At 40.6% G+C, this 18,047-nt stretch overlaps 1 protein-coding gene across 2 annotated transcripts in view; it reads right to left on the bottom strand.

The window, feature by feature from the left end:
• Nucleotides 1–709: 709 nt before the first annotated feature.
• smurf1 (SMAD specific E3 ubiquitin protein ligase 1) overlaps nucleotides 710–18,047 on the bottom strand; it is an 18,224-nt gene continuing 886 nt past the window's right edge. The window contains exons 2-18 of one of the 2 annotated variants that reach the window (XM_017416788.3): nucleotides 9,620–9,658; nucleotides 9,356–9,464; nucleotides 9,029–9,162; nucleotides 8,861–8,926; nucleotides 7,990–8,065; nucleotides 7,582–7,793; nucleotides 7,414–7,498; nucleotides 7,009–7,155; nucleotides 6,443–6,692; nucleotides 6,084–6,187; nucleotides 5,493–5,607; nucleotides 5,226–5,404; nucleotides 4,999–5,136; nucleotides 4,778–4,898; nucleotides 3,507–3,708; nucleotides 2,264–2,348; nucleotides 710–2,184 (exon numbers count right to left, since the gene is read on the bottom strand). In XM_017416788.3, coding sequence (XP_017272277.1) covers nucleotides 2,085–2,184; nucleotides 2,264–2,348; nucleotides 3,507–3,708; nucleotides 4,778–4,898; nucleotides 4,999–5,136; nucleotides 5,226–5,404; nucleotides 5,493–5,607; nucleotides 6,084–6,187; nucleotides 6,443–6,692; nucleotides 7,009–7,155; nucleotides 7,414–7,498; nucleotides 7,582–7,793; nucleotides 7,990–8,065; nucleotides 8,861–8,926; nucleotides 9,029–9,162; nucleotides 9,356–9,464; nucleotides 9,620–9,658 — 2,162 coding nt within the window. In that variant the 3' untranslated portion in view covers nucleotides 710–2,084. The remainder of the gene's footprint in view (nucleotides 2,185–2,263; nucleotides 2,349–3,506; nucleotides 3,709–4,777; nucleotides 4,899–4,998; nucleotides 5,137–5,225; nucleotides 5,405–5,492; nucleotides 5,608–6,083; nucleotides 6,188–6,442; nucleotides 6,693–7,008; nucleotides 7,156–7,413; nucleotides 7,499–7,581; nucleotides 7,794–7,989; nucleotides 8,066–8,860; nucleotides 8,927–9,028; nucleotides 9,163–9,355; nucleotides 9,465–9,619; nucleotides 9,659–18,047) is intronic. The other variant, XM_017416789.3, reaches the window with a different exon arrangement.

Genomic DNA, 18,047 nt, shown 5'->3' with positions numbered 1-18,047 from the left:
CTTACAAAAGAAAAAATGTCTCAAAAAGAGACTTATTTCTCAATTTTCTCTATCTTCTAGCTGCAAGATGATTATTAAACAGCTCTTTTTTCCTGACTTTGTCCAACATGATTACAAAAAAAAAAATCCAAAAGCTATTACTGTTAAAAAAAACAAGAATTAATCATTTAGGGTTTTGAAAGCACATTATTATTTATTTTTGAGGTCACGTATGATAAAAAACATGGATTTGTAAAATACTAAAATGCACAGTATTATACAAGATGAGATATAGCCTGCTGCTAGGAAACTATTGTTGTAACTTTAGGGTAATTTAATCTTAAGTACTTAAGATACAAACAACAATGAAAAGCTTCCTTTTTTATCTTTATTTGTGTTGTTAAAACTTTTTAATACTCTCTCAGTTTAAATACAAGAATGTATTTTCCCTTTAAAACATATGTACAGTATTTAATAACTTTCAAAAGGTACTTGGACCTTTTACAAGAACCTAACAAATTGTCACTAACAACTACGTAAAAAAGATAAAATAACATTTATGTAATATGAGAAGACATTTGCCTATTATTTATTTCTGCTGGAATGCTGTTTTAATAATATTAATCCTTTCGGTCCACAGCTAAATTGTGACTTTTTTTTACTATTTTTAATTACACTAAACATTCATTTGTCAAATGACTGAAAGAGTTATTAACAGAGAGACAATACACGCAATACAAGGAGTTTATTTTCAATTTAATTTCTATTAATATAATCTTATTTACATTGTATTTTCTCATAAATGTTTAGTACATTGTAAGTTACAATACATTTGCATCCATTACACAGTGAAATTAGACCATAGAAAACGCAGATTGAAATAATACTGCTTAACAGTCTTCAATCTGCACCTTTTTTTTCTGTTTCTTGCTCATCAAAGTTTGATTTCATTCTCTTCTATGGAGCTTCAACGACTGAAGAGATTCATTCATGGTGGTCTTAGGGATGATGACTACTTTTTCTAACATTCAGGCTATAGTGAGGGCAAAAAAAAAAAAAAAAAGACACACCATGAATAAAAAGATGGCAATTTGATGCAACAAGTATGAAAGGCTTAAGAGATTTTAATATACGAGTCACAGATGAATTCCTAATGCTGGCTTCTTCTTTTCATCTTGAGGCTTTTTTTTATTTTAAAAATCTTTGTAACTTCAAAATAGAGCTGGGGGAAAAAAAAAGTTTCCTTTACACTTCAATTAATGTAACCCGGCATTTCGGAAACACACCGACTGTAACACGAATGTTAAAAGTAACAAAATTCAATAAAAACCCACTTTGTGGATTACTTGCATTGCATGAGAATTGACCCTTTAGCTCTGGTAGATTAAGAGATTAGTGATGGCTCACTGCAGAGCGAATAGCAGCTTGGTCAGTAATCACTTAGTAATAAATAATAACATCAGAGTGGAGCCGAGTGGTCGCAGGTATAAACGTAAGAGACAAAAACAAACAGAGGCTCATTTTAACGTTTTTTTGTTTTTTGTTTTTTTTTACAGTATATCTGAGTGCCATGCCTGACACACACAAACATGCGTACTCACACACACATTCTCACCCTCCCACATGCACGCAGACACGCATGACAGTGGTTAACCGTGAAGCATGAACACAGGTCGATCAATCGGCTTGTCAGAGGGAAGAGTGACCTGCCTCGGTTCGCGGGCTCCTACGTGATTGGCCAATGCCGCCCAGAGGTCCGAGCTCCCCTGGAGTCCGGTTCGACATTCTTCAGGATGACATCATAGCTAGTTAAAACTGAAGGATAAAAATGCTTCTTCAAAACGTTTGAAAAAAGTTTTTAAAATACTTCTTTTCTTTCCACCTCCTCCTCCTGCTGTGCTTCCTCCGTTAACCTCCAACAGTTCGGTGGCGAGGAGGTGGCGAAGAGACCGTATGTCCGTGTGACGCTTGGCTGCACTGCATACTCCATGTGTACTCCGTTTGTGTGCGTGTGTGCGCGTTTGTCTGTAAAAATGTCAAACAGTCGTGTGCGAGTGCAAGCAAGTGTAACTGTGCGTGCGTGTGTTGACTCGACGGGGGACTCGTCACTCCACGGCGAAGCCGCAGGTCTCCTCCACAGCCGTCAGCAGTTTCTCGTAAAGTTTCTCATAAGACTCGTAGGGAGGGATGTCTATCCTGTTAAAACTGGAGACAAGAAAGCAGTGTTAGCCACGCCCCCTTCATAGATAGTATAAGACAAAGCGGCGTGTGTGTATGTCCTCACCATGTGTGAGCCTTGGGCAGGTTGTCCGTGTTGGCGTCTATCAGATGGATGGTGAAGAGCCTTGGTCCTGCAGAACCTGTAGAGCCTTACACACATACATTCTAGTTATCACTGCTCTACTTTGGGGAACCGATTACGCATCAATCATTGAACAGAAAAAGCTCTAAATGAATTCCCCGTCACTGAAGGTTTTGAATAGTGTTTTTAGTTTTTGAGACGAGTGGTTTTTTTCGACTGGAATTAAACAGGGCACAAAAGTATTCATCATTTAATGTTAAATGATGGGATTAATAAAGTATTTTTGAATTGGATTGAACTGAATATTGTTTGATTCCAAGAACTAAAGAATCGAGAGACACTCAAACAGGCTCCTGCGGCGTCTGTTTAGCTACATGTTCGTGTGTTTCGGATCGACGGAAACTAAGTTTAAAGAAGTTTTTTTTACAGGGGATGAAGTCTTACATTACATCTTTGCAGATAAAGATTTGGAGGGAGAATATATTAATCTTATTGTAGCGATAGCTCGCTGTCTGAGCGGGGCAGAGTGATGTATCCTGGCTATCAGAGGGAGCAATTTTATCCAGCGTCAGGCGCTACGGTGGAGCCAGAGGGGCCTTGGCCACCACAGTCATTTGAGAAAACTTATCGCTTATATATGGCAGTAGTCATTTTGGTTTTTCATGTGGCAACCCAATTTTAACAGCGACCTTATGCCGATCCACACTCCAAAATGTTTGAAGCTGTAATGCTGTTCTTTAACACAGCTGAACAGCATGTACACAATCTCCTCATCTGTTCCTGACTTACAGTGTAAGAATATATTAATTCCTGGTGCAAAGAACCTGGACATAAAATATTATGGCTTCATATTGTTTTGCTTTTTTATATTTGGCCAACTTTTTCAAACATAAACAAAAACATAAATATGGATAGAAAAAAAAAAATTAAAGAGATTACGACCAACTCTGAGTTCAGGTGAACATTCGGAGGACATTTAGTCACATGAGAATAATCTGAATTATCTGTTGATTCTGGATGTTCGCATGTAAATAATTTTTGATAGCTACAGTATATGTTCGCCTCTTTAAGTCTCTATTTTTGAACTTTGCAGGTAATTTTCTATCATTTCCAGATTCTCAGCTGTACCATGAACATAGGATGAAACCAATGTTCTCATTAACGAAGCACGGAGTCAGGTTTCTGTTTAATCTGTGCGTGGACTCTGAGTCAGTGCATGACCCACCCTGCAGCGCTTTGAACCCCTGTAGGGGGACCCTGGTGGAGCCCGTGACGAACTGCAGGAGGCGCCCTCTCCTCTCCTCGCTGAAGTCCTCCACGGCCTGCCAGAACCACCGAACCACGTTGCTTTCACTCGTGCAGTGTTTCAGACGGGTGTTGGCCTTCCAGTCTGCAAGGTCGATCTTACCAAGCCCGCCGATTATCAGCTGGAGAGATTCAGATGGGAGGAGGGATTTGGGGATAAAAGAGGGAAAATTAGGATGTAAAGCTGCACCGACACAAACATGAAGAATTAAAACTTCCTAATAACACGTAGAAAGGTCACTGACAACAATGGAGGAATCATAGCTTAACTCTTTACAAATTAGGCATTCACCGTGGTTTGCAAAAGTATTGGGTCATTTTTCTATTTTGTTGCCTAATAACCTGGAATTTAGTCAGATTTTTTACTTGATTAAAGGTAGAAAGTATTTTAAAAATATTTCAGATTACTTACGTTAAATGGGAAAATAACCCTTTTTTAAAAATTACCAAAAATATAAAACTGAACGGTGGTGCGTGCATAATGTATACTCCACCCTCCAGAGTCAATTCTTCATAGAGCCACCGTTGGTATCCATCTTTCCTTTAACTCTGACCAGTTTCAGTCTTTATTTGCCATCTGTGCTTTCACACAAGGTTCAGGTCCACAGGAATTCTTGTGCAGAATTCGCCGGTCAGACATGATATACATTTAACAGAAGCTGTGAGAAGACTTTAAACTATACATTTACAATAAAGCTATAAAAGACTTAAAACTATACATTTAATGGTATAGCTGTGGAAACAGAGTTTAAGCGCTATAACGGATAAGGGGAGTGAGAATAGATAAAAATTAGCAGCTGATCTGAACTTCTCTACCATGTTGTCTCTGACCTGTGTGCAGAAGTTCTTGGTCTTCGTGATGTCTCTTGCTTAGCCCTGACTAGTTAGAGGTGTTGAACTGTTGTTGATCGTCTGACCCCTGATTGCCCACAGGTGGATCTTATTTAACTAATTATGTGACTTCTGAAGGTAATGTTGGAGTTTTAAAGCAAATGGACAACGTTTCAGTTTTACATTTTTTACAATGATTAAAAACAAGCTTATTTCCTCATTTATCTTCATAATCATAATATAATCTATTTAAATTCCAGCTTGTAAGGCAACAAGGGGGTGAAACCTTTTCAGTCCACTGTATGTCAGCTTTTTTTTTGCCTCAACCATTGATTAATTGTCTGAAAAGGAGACATTTACCTCAAGTTCTTTGTGGTCAAACGGTTTGAGGAGGTGCTGCGGGATCAGCTCACTGAAGCCTTTCTGTAGAGCCAGAAACTGGGCTTCAATTCCACGCATGAACCTCCAGTTCACATAGAGTCTGCAACACATCGTAACATAAATAAACTATAGAGAACTGACAGTTTTATCTGGGAAAGTGTTCAACAGCTACCAAAACAGTGGAGGACAGCTGTTCATACCTGACATATTCCTTCTTGTTCTCCTCCGCGACGGGGATATTTCTGCCGTTAGGCTTCAGTTCGTGTTGTGAGAACTTCCCAAAGGCGTTGTGCTCCACGCAAAACGTGTGATCCAGGACTGAAGTGATGTCGTTTTCTCTACACAAAGAACAGTAAAGTAAGCAAAGCTGAACCGAGCACACGCTCAGACTGAGCTGATCCGTGTGTGTGTGTGCGTGTTGCCTCACAGTATCCAGATGAGGCTCTTGTGCAGCTCGGGGTCGGTGGTCTCCAGGTCGTTGAGCTGGATGGGTTTGCCGAGCAGCTGCTTGTAGAAGGGCAGCGTGAAGCTGCCGTTGATGTAGTGACTGTGGAAGACCGCCAGGCCCATGACCCGACCCACAAAGTGGAAATACGACAGGTGGTCCTTAAGGGGAAAGGGTTAGAGACTGAGTCAGCCAGCCCGGATTATTACTCCCACCATAAAACGTGCCCTAACGAGTTTAAAACCTCACAGGATTGATGGAAGAGTCGGGGTTGATCTGTAGTGTGTAGATGTTGTCTGTGGAGTACTGGAACAGGCCGTAGTAAGGGTTCAACATTTCATGGCACAGAAGGTACAACCACTCCCTAAGGACAAATAAAAAATAAAATACAAACCATTTAATATAACCTAAAGAAAGTTACTGTAGGTGCAATCGCCCCCAAGACTCACGATGAGTGTTTTACACTGAAAATATGGAGAAAATGTCCAATTAAGATATTTATTTAATCACTGTTACAAAAAAAACTTGCAGTAGCAGTCATTTAACACACAACACAAATAGAAAATAGTTGAAAAAGAACGGTTTATGTTTTATTATTATTGCTCTGCTGTAGAAACTTTGCATGTGCTGTAAAATATCTAAATTAAAAAACTAAAAAAATATTTGTCATGAGTTCACTTCTTCTTCACATTTCAATCACACCTATGCTAGTTGTTTTAGCTTCACCTGTAAGGGTTCCTTTCTGTAAAATATGACACCAAGATGGACGTCTTCTGCTTGAAGACGTTTGTTGGCAGAAATTGACGATATGAACTGATGGGGTGTTTGAAAACAACTCACCTGGCCACCCCTCCATAATCCAGACCCTCCTCTCCTCTGAACTTCACCATGAGTCGTTTCTTTAGGTCTTTGGGCCTCATCTTCATTATCTGTCGATACGACTCCTATAAACACAGAAATAAAACGCGTCAACTGCATACATAGTATTAAAAGCCTAACGTTCCTTAAAAGAATCCAAAAAAAACCCCTTTCTTTTATTTATTTTTAAATATTTTTCTCAAATCCGTTGTTTAACAGATTACTGTTTTACATGTCTGACAGTGAGTCTGACAGTTAGGGATGTAAAAGCTGAGGCGTGGCTCATTAAGACGCCGTCCCTCCACCTGTAAGGCTTCTTCTCTTCAGCCCCCCCCCCTCACCTCAAAGATCTCCTCGCGGGACACCTCTATGCGACAGTGGCCGGCTTGGGGCTGCTGCAGCGACAGTTCGTGGCGGAGCAGCTTCAGCTTGTGCACCAAGTCTCTCTCGTAGCGTACCGCCACGTCTCCGTCTCCTCCTCCTCCTCCTCCTCCTCCTCCTCCGCCGCCGCTCACTCCTCCGACTCCCCCTTCGTCAACCCCCACATCCATCTGAGGGGCCTGGGAGGTTTCCTTCACTTGGGATTCTTGGCTGGAAGGTGAAGAAGAAGTAGAGGAAGGGAGCAGACAAGAGGAAACATGATGAGGTGGAAGAAAAGCAGGAGGGGGGATAAAGTCTGAATTCTCCCCACACAGCTAAACCTCCCAGACGACCATATTTCTGTGAATCACACCACCCCAAGGTGTTAACAGAGCTGATGAGTGTTAGTAGGTCACATTCATGGTTCAGACTGTTTTCTCTTGTTTTACAGCAGATTAGATTAACAAGCAAATAATCCTAAAGCTACTTCTCCAGCACATGGGAGGACTGAGCCTTCCGTTTAAGACAAATAAGCGCATTTTAAGACCTGATAAGGGTGTGCAGACGTGGATCTGTGAACTGCGTGGTTCTGTTGTTGTGGTCCACGAAGTAGATGCGTCCGGACACGGTGCTCCGGACCTCCCAGCCCACCGGTAACGGACCTAGTTCCTCACAGCTCACACTGGCCAGGTCCCTGCACCAGAAATAGGAAACAATTATCGGCAACTGATGATTTATTTTTTGTTCACTGTTTTTAGGTGATGCCAACATGGGAAAGAGAGACTGCTCTGTACATTTTTCAACCGATTTAAGCTTAAACAGCCTCAGCATGGCAAAGCTTTTTTTTGCTATTCTTCTTAATGTTGTCTTTAAGTGCAGCAACAAACCTATTTTTCTCTCATCTCTATTCAGTTGAACCAGAACTGAGAGAGGAAGTACTGTGTCGTCTTACCGAGGTATCCGAGGGTCGTGCCAGGTGCTGACGCCTGTCTGTGTGTGAAGGAAGTATACCTGGCCCTGAACGGTTGTTCGCTGCTCTGTTTTGATAAATAATATTCGAATTAACAATAAAAAAACTGGTCATCTTCGTTTTGGATTGGTTCAGTTAAAAGCTACTGACCGTATCCCTCCGGCAGGTCAGGCGGCTGATGCCCGTGAGGTCTGTTCTGAGGGGTGTGGCCGTGACCTCTGGAGTCCTGCCCTCTGATTCGCTGTGACTGAAGACGGCTCTCCTGACCCGGGGAGTCCAGCCGGCAGTTCCCGCCCCCCGCGGCCCCGGTGGAGTCAGAGTACGGCAGCGGCTCCTCACTGAAACACCCCTCAAAAACAGGCCTATATTACAACGAGAGAAAAAAAAAAAAAAGAGTCAACTTTAATCTGTAAAATCAAAATACAGGTCCTTTTTTTAAAATAACCTTTTTTTCATTAGAGGAGCAGTATTAAATAAATCATGATCAAACTGGTAATAAAACCCAGCATGCATTTAAAACGAAACTTTGAGCCTAACATTATCTGCCAAACCACTCACGCATCATTTTCCAACAGTCCTCTGCAGTCCACAACAGGGCCACCACTGCCGATCCGATCTCGCGTCTGTAGACTTACTGGAAACGAGAAGGAGGTGAAGGTCAAGGAGCAGAGAGTGACAGAAGAGGAGGGCAAAACTGAACCCACACAAGAAAAGAAGGAACCAATTTTATATTAAATATTAATCAAAAAAAAAATACTGTGTTTGTGGTGGTCACTGTGTTTCACATGAACAACTTTTACTGTTGAACATCGTACTAATGCAAGAAAATAACAAGGAGAAACTCAGAGAAAAAGGCCAAAAGCTTGAAACTATATCAAAAACACAAGCAGAAACACTCCAATTCAGCTTAACGCAACAGTGCCACAACGACAACTCTGCAAAGACGTGAAGTCCATCCAAACACAATCAGTGTTTACAGTGAGATCATCGAATGGACGCTGCATCATAAATTATCCAACTGGAATTAAGAGCCAGAAAAACATCATCTTTTTGAACTTGCTCTTGAATAAATTTAAGTCTCATTTTACCGACAGTGACACGTTCTCGTAAAGGGAATCGCAAATTGTCGGACTTCTTTGAGGACTTAAAGCATCTCAGCTATGATGAGGAACTCGCTTTCCTTCAAACTGTTTCCGTGTCAAAAAAAAAAACCATTCCCAGAACACAAATAAAGTTTTGGATTGTCGAAGAACGAGATGTTTTAGCTAATGCTCTCATTCAGCTCTACATACCCATCAGTAAGTTTGTGGTAAAAAAAACCAAACTTCTGTAACAGCACACGTACCTTCTATCACTTAATTAATCACATAATTATGCTTGATTACTAAATTATCTGATAGTTGCAGCCCAGTTCCATGTCCATCCTTACCTACAATCTGCCCCCTGACTGTGTCGCTGTCAGAGGAGTTCAGCTTACACAGATCTAGGCGCTGGTCTGGAGGAGAAAACAAACAGATATTTGTTTAAAACAACTGTTAAATGAAGAGCGACGTGCAGGTTTTTGTATTTTAAAACGAGGGTTGAAAATGAAGCTTACATCCTGTGTCTTTTAGCCTGCTGATGGCGTTGGAAAGCAGCCGTATGCAACCCAGGAACCCTGCCCCCTGTCGTTTATGGATCTTCTTGTGGTTCCATATGCTGATGGTGATTGAGTCCGTCTTTCCGATGTAGCTGAAAAACAAATGAGATATTCTTATATTTTGCTTTTCGTTGTTCTTTTGAAAGGCTAGAAAATCAGGGTGAGCGGTATGAATGTCACCCAGCAGGTTAATCGCAAATAAAATCAGCTGCAAAGAAGAAATAATATATTATTTTTTGGTGTTAATTTATTTCCTGTATTGTGACATTTTAGTGTGAGACTCACAGGTCATAGTGCTGATTCCACTTGGGGTCCAATGTGCTCTTGACTGTGTCGGTGGAGTGGCACTGACCCGATCCGTCCACCACCACCTTGGCGAATGGATCCGGTAGGCCTGAATGCGCACGGTTTGAACAGAAACTTAATATACTGCTTCAAACCAACAACGTTAATGCCACTTTGTGTCTGTAAATGCCTCAGACAACACTAAAACAAGTCGCTCTATACAAATAATAATGCGCATAAAAACACCGAAGTAGAAGCACTTACGAAAGAAGTCTTTCTTTGCGAGGTTCTTGGCACATAATACTGCAAAAGACACACACATACAAAAAGAAAAAGAAAAAAGTATGAACAAAATGCCACATGCATAAACACGTAGCTAATCGCAGAGTGTAGGCTGCTTTAATGAATTCTGGTGCATAAAAAGTCTCTGAGGAGGAAGAATGCGGGTTTGGATAATAAATGAATGCCAGAGAATCGCAATGAGCAGAAAAACCATCGAGATAATCACACACACACGCACACACACAGCAAGGTGGCATAACATGTTCTGCAAAATCATCTCTTTGTGCGCAGAGATCGAAGAACCCGTGAAACTGTAAATGCACAGGAAGTCTTTTTATGTACAAGACAAACAATAAAAACACATCTGAACCTCAGCTAATTTCAGAAACAGCTCACCTCTGTATTACAGGGTTTGATGTTTTGGTTCACGCCACCTTTTACTCCGCAAACACGCTGCAAAATATAATTAGCCTGAGCAATATTTACTCTTCAGGTTCTGTGTCAGTTTCTGAGTATGTACCGTCGCATTTATACTTGGCCACGGGATTCTTCTGATCATTAGATTCCTTTTAAAAACTGAAACAATCCAGAGAATTAGTTCAGCCTTTTCTATTTCTGTTAATACTTTAGTTGAAACGATGAGAGGACGGTACTTTAAGAGGGCCAGAGTTGAACGTTTTTATAAATCAAACCAACAATCTGCAATATTTAAATCACGACTGAATAGGTACCTCAAATTTAGTAAGTATTTAGTTAAAATTTTGAGGTTATATTCATAGTTTCATGACTAAGTATGTGTGTGTTCTCAAAAAGGCAAAGATGTCCAAAGATTTACACAAATATATGGTTGTTTATTTTAAACGCTGATTATCAGAAAACTTAGAGACTTACTGAAGCACAAACTCCAATAATAAAAACAATAAAACAGCAATAACTCGATCATATTTAAATTATTTGAGGGATAGCTTAAAAAAACAAAAACTATTGTTTTCTCAAATAACGCATTTAGCTGACGCATTAAAGAAAGCCTGGGTGGTTTCAGGGATTAATTGGAAAATCTGAAATTAAGTTTTTCATATTTCAGATTTCTAGAGCTGCAAATCATCTACAAATCCAAACTTTATTGTTGCCTTCAGACCAAAACGGCTTCCCAGAGGGTTATAAGAAATCTTAGCCCCACTCGAGAACTCCGTTAAGGATCTACGTGTTTGTTTTCGCAGCTGCAGGGTCACGTCACTTACATTTACATTTCATCATAAACAACGAAGGACTCAATAATTTGAGGTCTATGTTTTGGGTTTTTGGTTTAACTTTCAAAGCAGAGTTTGAAGCAAACATTCAGAAGAAGTAGTTATGGGAGCTATAACTCACACATCGGACTGGTCTACTCCGCGCTGCACACGGTTGCAGCAGATAATAGTGACAGCTAAACAGCCTCGATTTAAGCTAGACTAAAGCAGTTTTAAAAGCGCGGGAGGTATCAATTCATTTTGCTCAACCAATAAAAGTAGGTTTATGTATGGATACCTGTGGATCACCTAAATAGAGTCAATAAACGCAGTTATAAAGACTACGAATGGCCACATCACTAACTTAAGGTGGTAAGTACAGTGACGTGGTCCACTACGGTCCAAAAACACATTTTTCTTTTGTAACCGAACCGTGAAACCTCAATACCTCAATACCTGAACACTGGTTATCAAACCTTTTACACTGGTTACTATTTACTGGTGCAACTTAATGAAATTTGTGTACGAAACCACAATTTAGGTCCAAATGAGAAAATATTATTAGTAATAATAATAATCAGCATGCCTATTGCTACAGCAAGCACAATATCATGTCTTTTAAATATTACAGACTTATAATTAAAACCTATTAGACATTTTTTCAGACTCTAAAACATTTAGGTAAATTGCAGAATAATCAATAGTGAATTTACTGATTGTGTTAGTGAAAACACTAAAAACACTTTCTGCTGACTAAATAAGGATGAGGCTATAATTACTAAAATCACAGGATGAACACTGCTGGTATTATCTCAGCTTTCGCTGAGTGGATCACATAAACCTAATCTTGATTTCCAATCAAAAATCCGGCACGTTTTTTTTTTCTTTCTTCTTCTTCTTCTTTTTTTTTGCCCTATAAGCCATCCAAAGAAATGCGTCAGGGAGTCGGTGGTTTAGGATGTGGTGACTGAGGTGGCGAACATGTGTCTGGGATAGCCGGGTGTATTTCCTGTGATTAACCCGTGGAGAATGGCTGCAGGATATCCTTCCCTCTTCCTCGTCAAGCCTTTCATTCCTCTTCCATCTGACTCACACATTCCTCACCGAGACCTCATCTTCTCATCAGACGCAGCGAAATGCACAGAGATGAAAAGAATCATGTGTCTGATCTCTGACTCTTCTTCCACGGAAACCAAACAGGAAGTCTCTGCCGTCTGTCCTGCTGAGCTATCCACACCTCTAATCCTCCAATCTCTCTCTAGAGACGGACGACAACCTAAAATACATCTATTCACTCCTTATTTTTTCCGCCTCTTGACCAGCTCTTCAGTGGCGCTCTGTGTGTGTGTGTGTGTGTGTGTCAGGCCCTTTCAATGTGTCTCAGGAAATTCTTCATTCAGCCAAGGTCACGGCTGGTAAAGACAGAGAAAGCAGCTCAGCCGGCCACCAATTTCCTCCCAGTCATTTTATTTTTTGGCATTTATGGCCTCTCTTAAAGAGGCACCAGAAGAGGACAATCCCCACAGAAGGCCTGAGATTTGGCTCTAATTATTGAAAGCAACAACATGTTTGCAACACAACAATTTTAAAAGTGTGAGACTTCTGTCAAAGACGAAACAACACCCTGTGGGCAAACTAGTTTTAGATTTTTATGTTTTAACGTCTCTTTTTGTTTGAATTCTTTTTAATGCTTTGGGCTACTTGTGTGTGTTTGTTTTTATTGTTTTACGGGTTTATTGTGGGTCAACTTTAGTTGTTTTAAATATAAATAGTTTATCTGATTCAGAAAAATGCAAACACAAAACCAGTCCTTCCAGGATTTCGCAGCCTTTTTTGTGATTGTTGCGGAGTAAAACGTTTGATTTCGAGGCATCTTTTTCAGAAAGTTGCGGTCTAAGTTGGGAGTGGCTGGCACTGGGAAAACAATTTCACTTTTATTTTGTCTTTAAAACGACAAAAACAACAGAACTGAGTCATAGAACAGTTTCCTCAGTATTAATACTGTGGAAAACCTGTTTCCACAGTATTAATCTCTGAATTAATATCTTTGAGTGCTTTTAAAAAAATAAAAAATAAAAATCCGTCCATCCATTCTCTGTCCCTGCTTGTTCCTCTTCAGGGTCAGCTGAAGAGTTTAGCGGCAACATTTGATCTTCTGGCATCAACGTGTTTTTTTTTATCTCACAGGCTCAGATTCATGAAAGCGAAACCGGGCAGCGGGCTAAAATGATGCGTCAAATTTGTGGAAATTACAGTGTTTTATCAAAACTGCAAGTCTGAGCAAAGTTTGCTGTGGTTGGATGAATTTGCCTCAATAACTGCGATCCTGACCAACTCCTAGAGGGATAATAAATCACAGATTATTATCAGGTCTTTTGGTAATAATCCCAATAATCTGTGATCTCTTTATATTCTGATCAAAGCTTAAATAAAATAAATATATGAAACAGACTCAGTCTGCGGTGGTATCATATTTATTTTTTATCTAACAGAAACTATAAACTAACTAAAACCCCTAATCTAACTCAGACTGAAAATCCTGTTTCTTATATTTTCTTTCATGAGAAATTTCCTAATAATAGAAATCAAAGGACTGTACTGTCAGGGTAAACATTCACTAAGTAAGATGATTTGTACTAGTTTTATTTCTTCTCCTCTCGACTCCAGAAACAGTCCAGCTGTCTGTGTGCATGTGAGCAAATATCTCACCTACTTAAGAACATCCCTACACCAACACCTAAACACACATAGGCATGCTGATGAGTGGCTTTCTCTCCATCACCAAGGTGTGAACCCAAACAGCTGATTGTAAAAGCTGAAGCACTTATTACTTTTGCACGGAAACCTAAACAAAGCTTACGGCACAAACATCTCAGCGATAAGCATGGCCGTGTCGCCACTGTTTGTAACGTACCATAACAGCATGTAACGCTGTCAGAAACAACCCGCTGTAAACTTTCTGTCCAGTTTTTGAAGACACTTTAAAACTACTTATTGCATGACACTATCCACGTGATGGTGTTGCAAAGCTGCTGTTTTAGTCCCGAGGAGGTTTTAGTTTCACCTTCTTCTTTAAAGGTGAAATTCGTGCTGCAGGATTTCCTACTGAATGGGGAAATTGCAACGGGCTTTCCAGTGAAGCAGGTAATTCCAGGTAATTCCACCGACGCAAGTCTGAACCAGGAAAAAGGTTTCTATTCGACAAGTCTAGTTTAATTCCTGTGTAAGTTATGTAAAACCGTCACGGTTAGAGTAAAGTCTGTTTCGATTCTGGGGTTTTACATGTCAGGACATAATGTAAAGGATTGCGTCTTTTGGGTTCTAAGATTTATTCAAATGTAACCTTGAGCGTTGTAAAACACACAACAGGTCCCACCGTGTTATTATTTAATAAACCAAAAATGAAACCAAAATAGAAAAACTGTGTGTAAAAAAAAAGATAAACTAAGTAGACCTCATGATTCGGTAGCTCGTAAAAGCACGTTTGGCAGCAGTAACTTGAAAAAGGTATTTGCATGTGGATTCAGAGTGTTAAAATGTTTATTTTTTAACGATCAGATATGAATTTAGTGCTCTGTATGCAGATCCACACACAGCCAGGTCACACAGTGAGCTGTCAGTGAGCAACAAATAACACATCAGCTGATGTTTCTGTAAAAATTACAATACATCCAGACGTCTGAACTTTATTATTATTCCGTCGTTAACACGGTTCAAAGATGTCTGAGTTGCATTTTTGTGGAGTTATCTCTTGATAAGCTTAATTACGTAAGAGATGCAACATGAAAGAAATATAATCCAATACTTAGTGACTTCACGAAGCTCAATGTGACAGAAAAAGACTGAAGATCTTAACCTGTAAAAATCCACCTCCGTGAAACAGTGACGGCCGTCAGCTGCTCACATCGGTGTTGTCCTGGGGTTGGCACAGCACATACGCTGACCACAGTGGGTCCAGTCGGCGCTAAAAACAACCAGAGCAAACAAACTAAAAAGAAGCTCCTAATTTTTATTGAGATAAACGGTTCATAATAACTTTCAAGACAAAACAAACAAACGTATCCTCAGGATATTCCCAAGGACGGCTGTTTAATTATCTTTAATGAGCTGGTAGCTGAAGCAGACTTTTTTTTTTTTTCTACCCCGGGACGTCCAGGTAATCCTCCTTCTGTATGCGTGGGGTCATGTCAGTTCAGTAGGTGGTCTTACGGTGAGGCTCAGGACGAAGCGTGTTCAGACTGCCAAATATATGCGGATAAAAGAAGCCCAGACCACCTCCGAAGGTGTTCTGAATGAAAACGTTTTCAACGCACATTGAGGCCGTTCACATCTGTATGTAGTCATATCTGAATGCAACCCTATTGATTTATGTAACCATTCACAAATCACCAATGGAGCCGGCTACGTTCTGCAAAGATGTGAGCGTTCAGAAATGAAGTGAGCGTCGCAGAACCAAAAGAGGCATGGAGCAGAACTCAGCTGTGTTGACATGGAGCGCAACCTTTTAAATGTGCGACAGACATCGTTTTCAAAACACAATGAATTAACTCAGTTTAGTGATTCTCTGTGTGGTTAACTTTTTTTTTTTTAACTAAACACAAAGTTGCTGTGCGTCATCATCGATCTTCCCTCAATCTGTTTGTTGTTGTTTAATCCCACAATCAGGTGGTCACACAGACCATACATCATCACTTCATCAGATTACTGAGCCTCAAAGCCAGCTTGCCTTTTCACACGTCGACCGTTTCGGCTCTGTTACTGACTCGCTTCGCGGCACAAAGGCGCCACGGTCCATTCAGAAATCCCACCAAGGCAGACAGAAGGCGTCTAAGTCCAGGCTTTAAGTGTTTCGTCAAACCAGTAGGAGTGCATATGCATTTATTAGTTTATGTGAACTAATCTGATCTGCACTGAATGTAATATTTGAGCTGTGAATGGTCAGCTGTCCTATTATCCTGTTTCAGCTCATTTTAAGGATATTAACAAAAGCAGGGAGACACAAAAATCACAAACAACCTAGCTAAAGATTAAAAAAAGAAGAAGTAAAATAAAAACAACTGAGTCTTTGAAATGTGACCCAGACACAAACTTGCTGCCGCAGACACACAGTCCTTTCTGATGTGGGCCAAACAACGGCTCAGTGTGTTAGACTAAACAGAGCGGGCCGGCCGGGCAGCATAGCTCTCCCATTGGCTCAACACACATTCCTCGGCCAATTGGAATTCCAGTCATACCTGAGGGGGCGGGGCACATTCGGGGCCAATAACCTCAATAACCAAGTCGAATTAATGAGCGACTGCGTCACACACGCCCACATGCACGCTCTCTGCTTTTGTTTATTGTAACTCATCCGAAGCTGCGCAAAAATAAATAAACAAACAAAAGCAACTTTTTCTGGAGTTCTTGAATTACAGAAGAGTCGAAGCTAATAATCAACAGGAAACCTTTTCCCCTCGCTGTTTCATTTAATCCACTCAGCTGTGTGTCGCTGAGCGGTTACAGGGTTTCACACAGACAATTACCTTCTTATAACGTGTTAATGGTGCATTAAGTACATCAGGCAACGATTTAATGGAGCAAAGGAGGAAGACAGAGGAAACACTGAGAAAAAAAAAGGACAAAAAAAACACTACAAGTTCAGGGCTTTTCCCAACAAACTAAAAGCTAAGCTACTCTAAACTGTGCCCACTGCAGGCCTACTAAACAAGCACACAGTCTGAATGTTAACATCTCAACAAAATTGACCCTATTAATGCATCCAGTCCTCAAAGTGGAGGCAAAACAAACAAACAAAGCTGCTTAAAGACACTTCCTTCACTGTCAGCCTAACTAAAAAAGCAGATGTCTCGTCCATATGATTTCTTTTATTTAAGCACAGAGGATTGGTCAGAGGAGCACGGTCTGCATTAGGTTGTTGTGTTGAATTCAGCATCAACAGTGACTTCAGGAGGGTTTAAAAACATTGCAACTTAATTTTTTTAGTCATATCGCCAGGCCTAATTCAAAGACACCAAAAAAATATATAATTAATGAGAAATATGCTCTAACAATGCAGAGACGATCCAGATAAAGACCACTCCGGGCTGTCAGAAATCACAATACAACCAACAGATTTCAGGAATTAGCACTCAGCACCACGTAGCTATGCTCCGATGACCCTTAAATGTTTTCGCCACAAGTTGTGATCAAAACAGGATGTGAAAGAATGACTAAGAAACAAACCAATAATGCTGATATTTACAGATTTCCTCATTCACAGTGCCGGTTGAGCCGAACCCCATCTCTGATTCGTCCGGTTTGGGTCTTGTTGGCATGATTAATGTGATTTAAAGCCAAGCTGTGGGCTCATTTTGGGTTTTAACCCAACTGTAAAAGACGACGGACGCCTTGGAGGGCTACTTGTTAAGATTTGTCGCAAAGAGGTTAACGTTAAGGTCACTAATCTGCGACTCACCTATGGCTCCACCATCCAATCCAAACGGCCACAACTCAAAAAGCCATCTGTATCCCGTAAAAAAATCTTACAAAACAGGCTTTTATGTTGCTTATTTCAGTGGCTATGACCGATAAATGCCTTCCGTTCTAATAAAGTGTATAAAGTAACACCAGTGGGAAACCGTTCCTTCGAAGACAAGAAAATGTCACGACTGTTGCCGTCCCAATCTGTTGAGGCAGGCAGAAACCAGGTCACTCCTGCCTCCTGTTTCACTAAACACGAGGTGAAGTTAAATGAGATGTGCACTCTGCAGGGATGTGTGTGTGTGTGTGTGTGTGTGGGGGGGGGAGCGGGGGCTTGCTTTTGTCAAAAAGGGATCCTCAGCAAAAAAGGAGGGATTATTTCTTGACACTTGCAGCTCACCTCATCACAGCTAGTTTTGCTTCAGAGTCACATCACTACATCATATATAGATATATGTGTGTATATATATATTGCAGCTGCCTCCAGCTCTGGCCCACACAAACCAAATAAATGGTTATCTAGTGGTCCAGAAAGCAAATGTTGGCGGCTGCTTGTTTACTTTTAAGTCAGCAGAGGGCCAGTGTGTCTGCCCGGCGGCACAGAGAGGTCATTTCCATCTGAATGGAGGCCCCTCCGTGGCTGGTGGCGTTACATTAGCTCCAGTAAAAACCATTGTTCCAGCTGTATCCACCTCTGCACGCCTTGCGAGGACACCACGATA

Source organism: Kryptolebias marmoratus, linkage group LG12 (assembly GCF_001649575.2).
Source record: "Kryptolebias marmoratus isolate JLee-2015 linkage group LG12, ASM164957v2, whole genome shotgun sequence".
NCBI classification, from domain to species: domain Eukaryota; kingdom Metazoa; phylum Chordata; class Actinopteri; order Cyprinodontiformes; family Rivulidae; genus Kryptolebias; species Kryptolebias marmoratus.
Note: the sequence above shows the minus strand (reverse complement) of the source record. Positions and strands in the feature narration are given on the sequence as shown.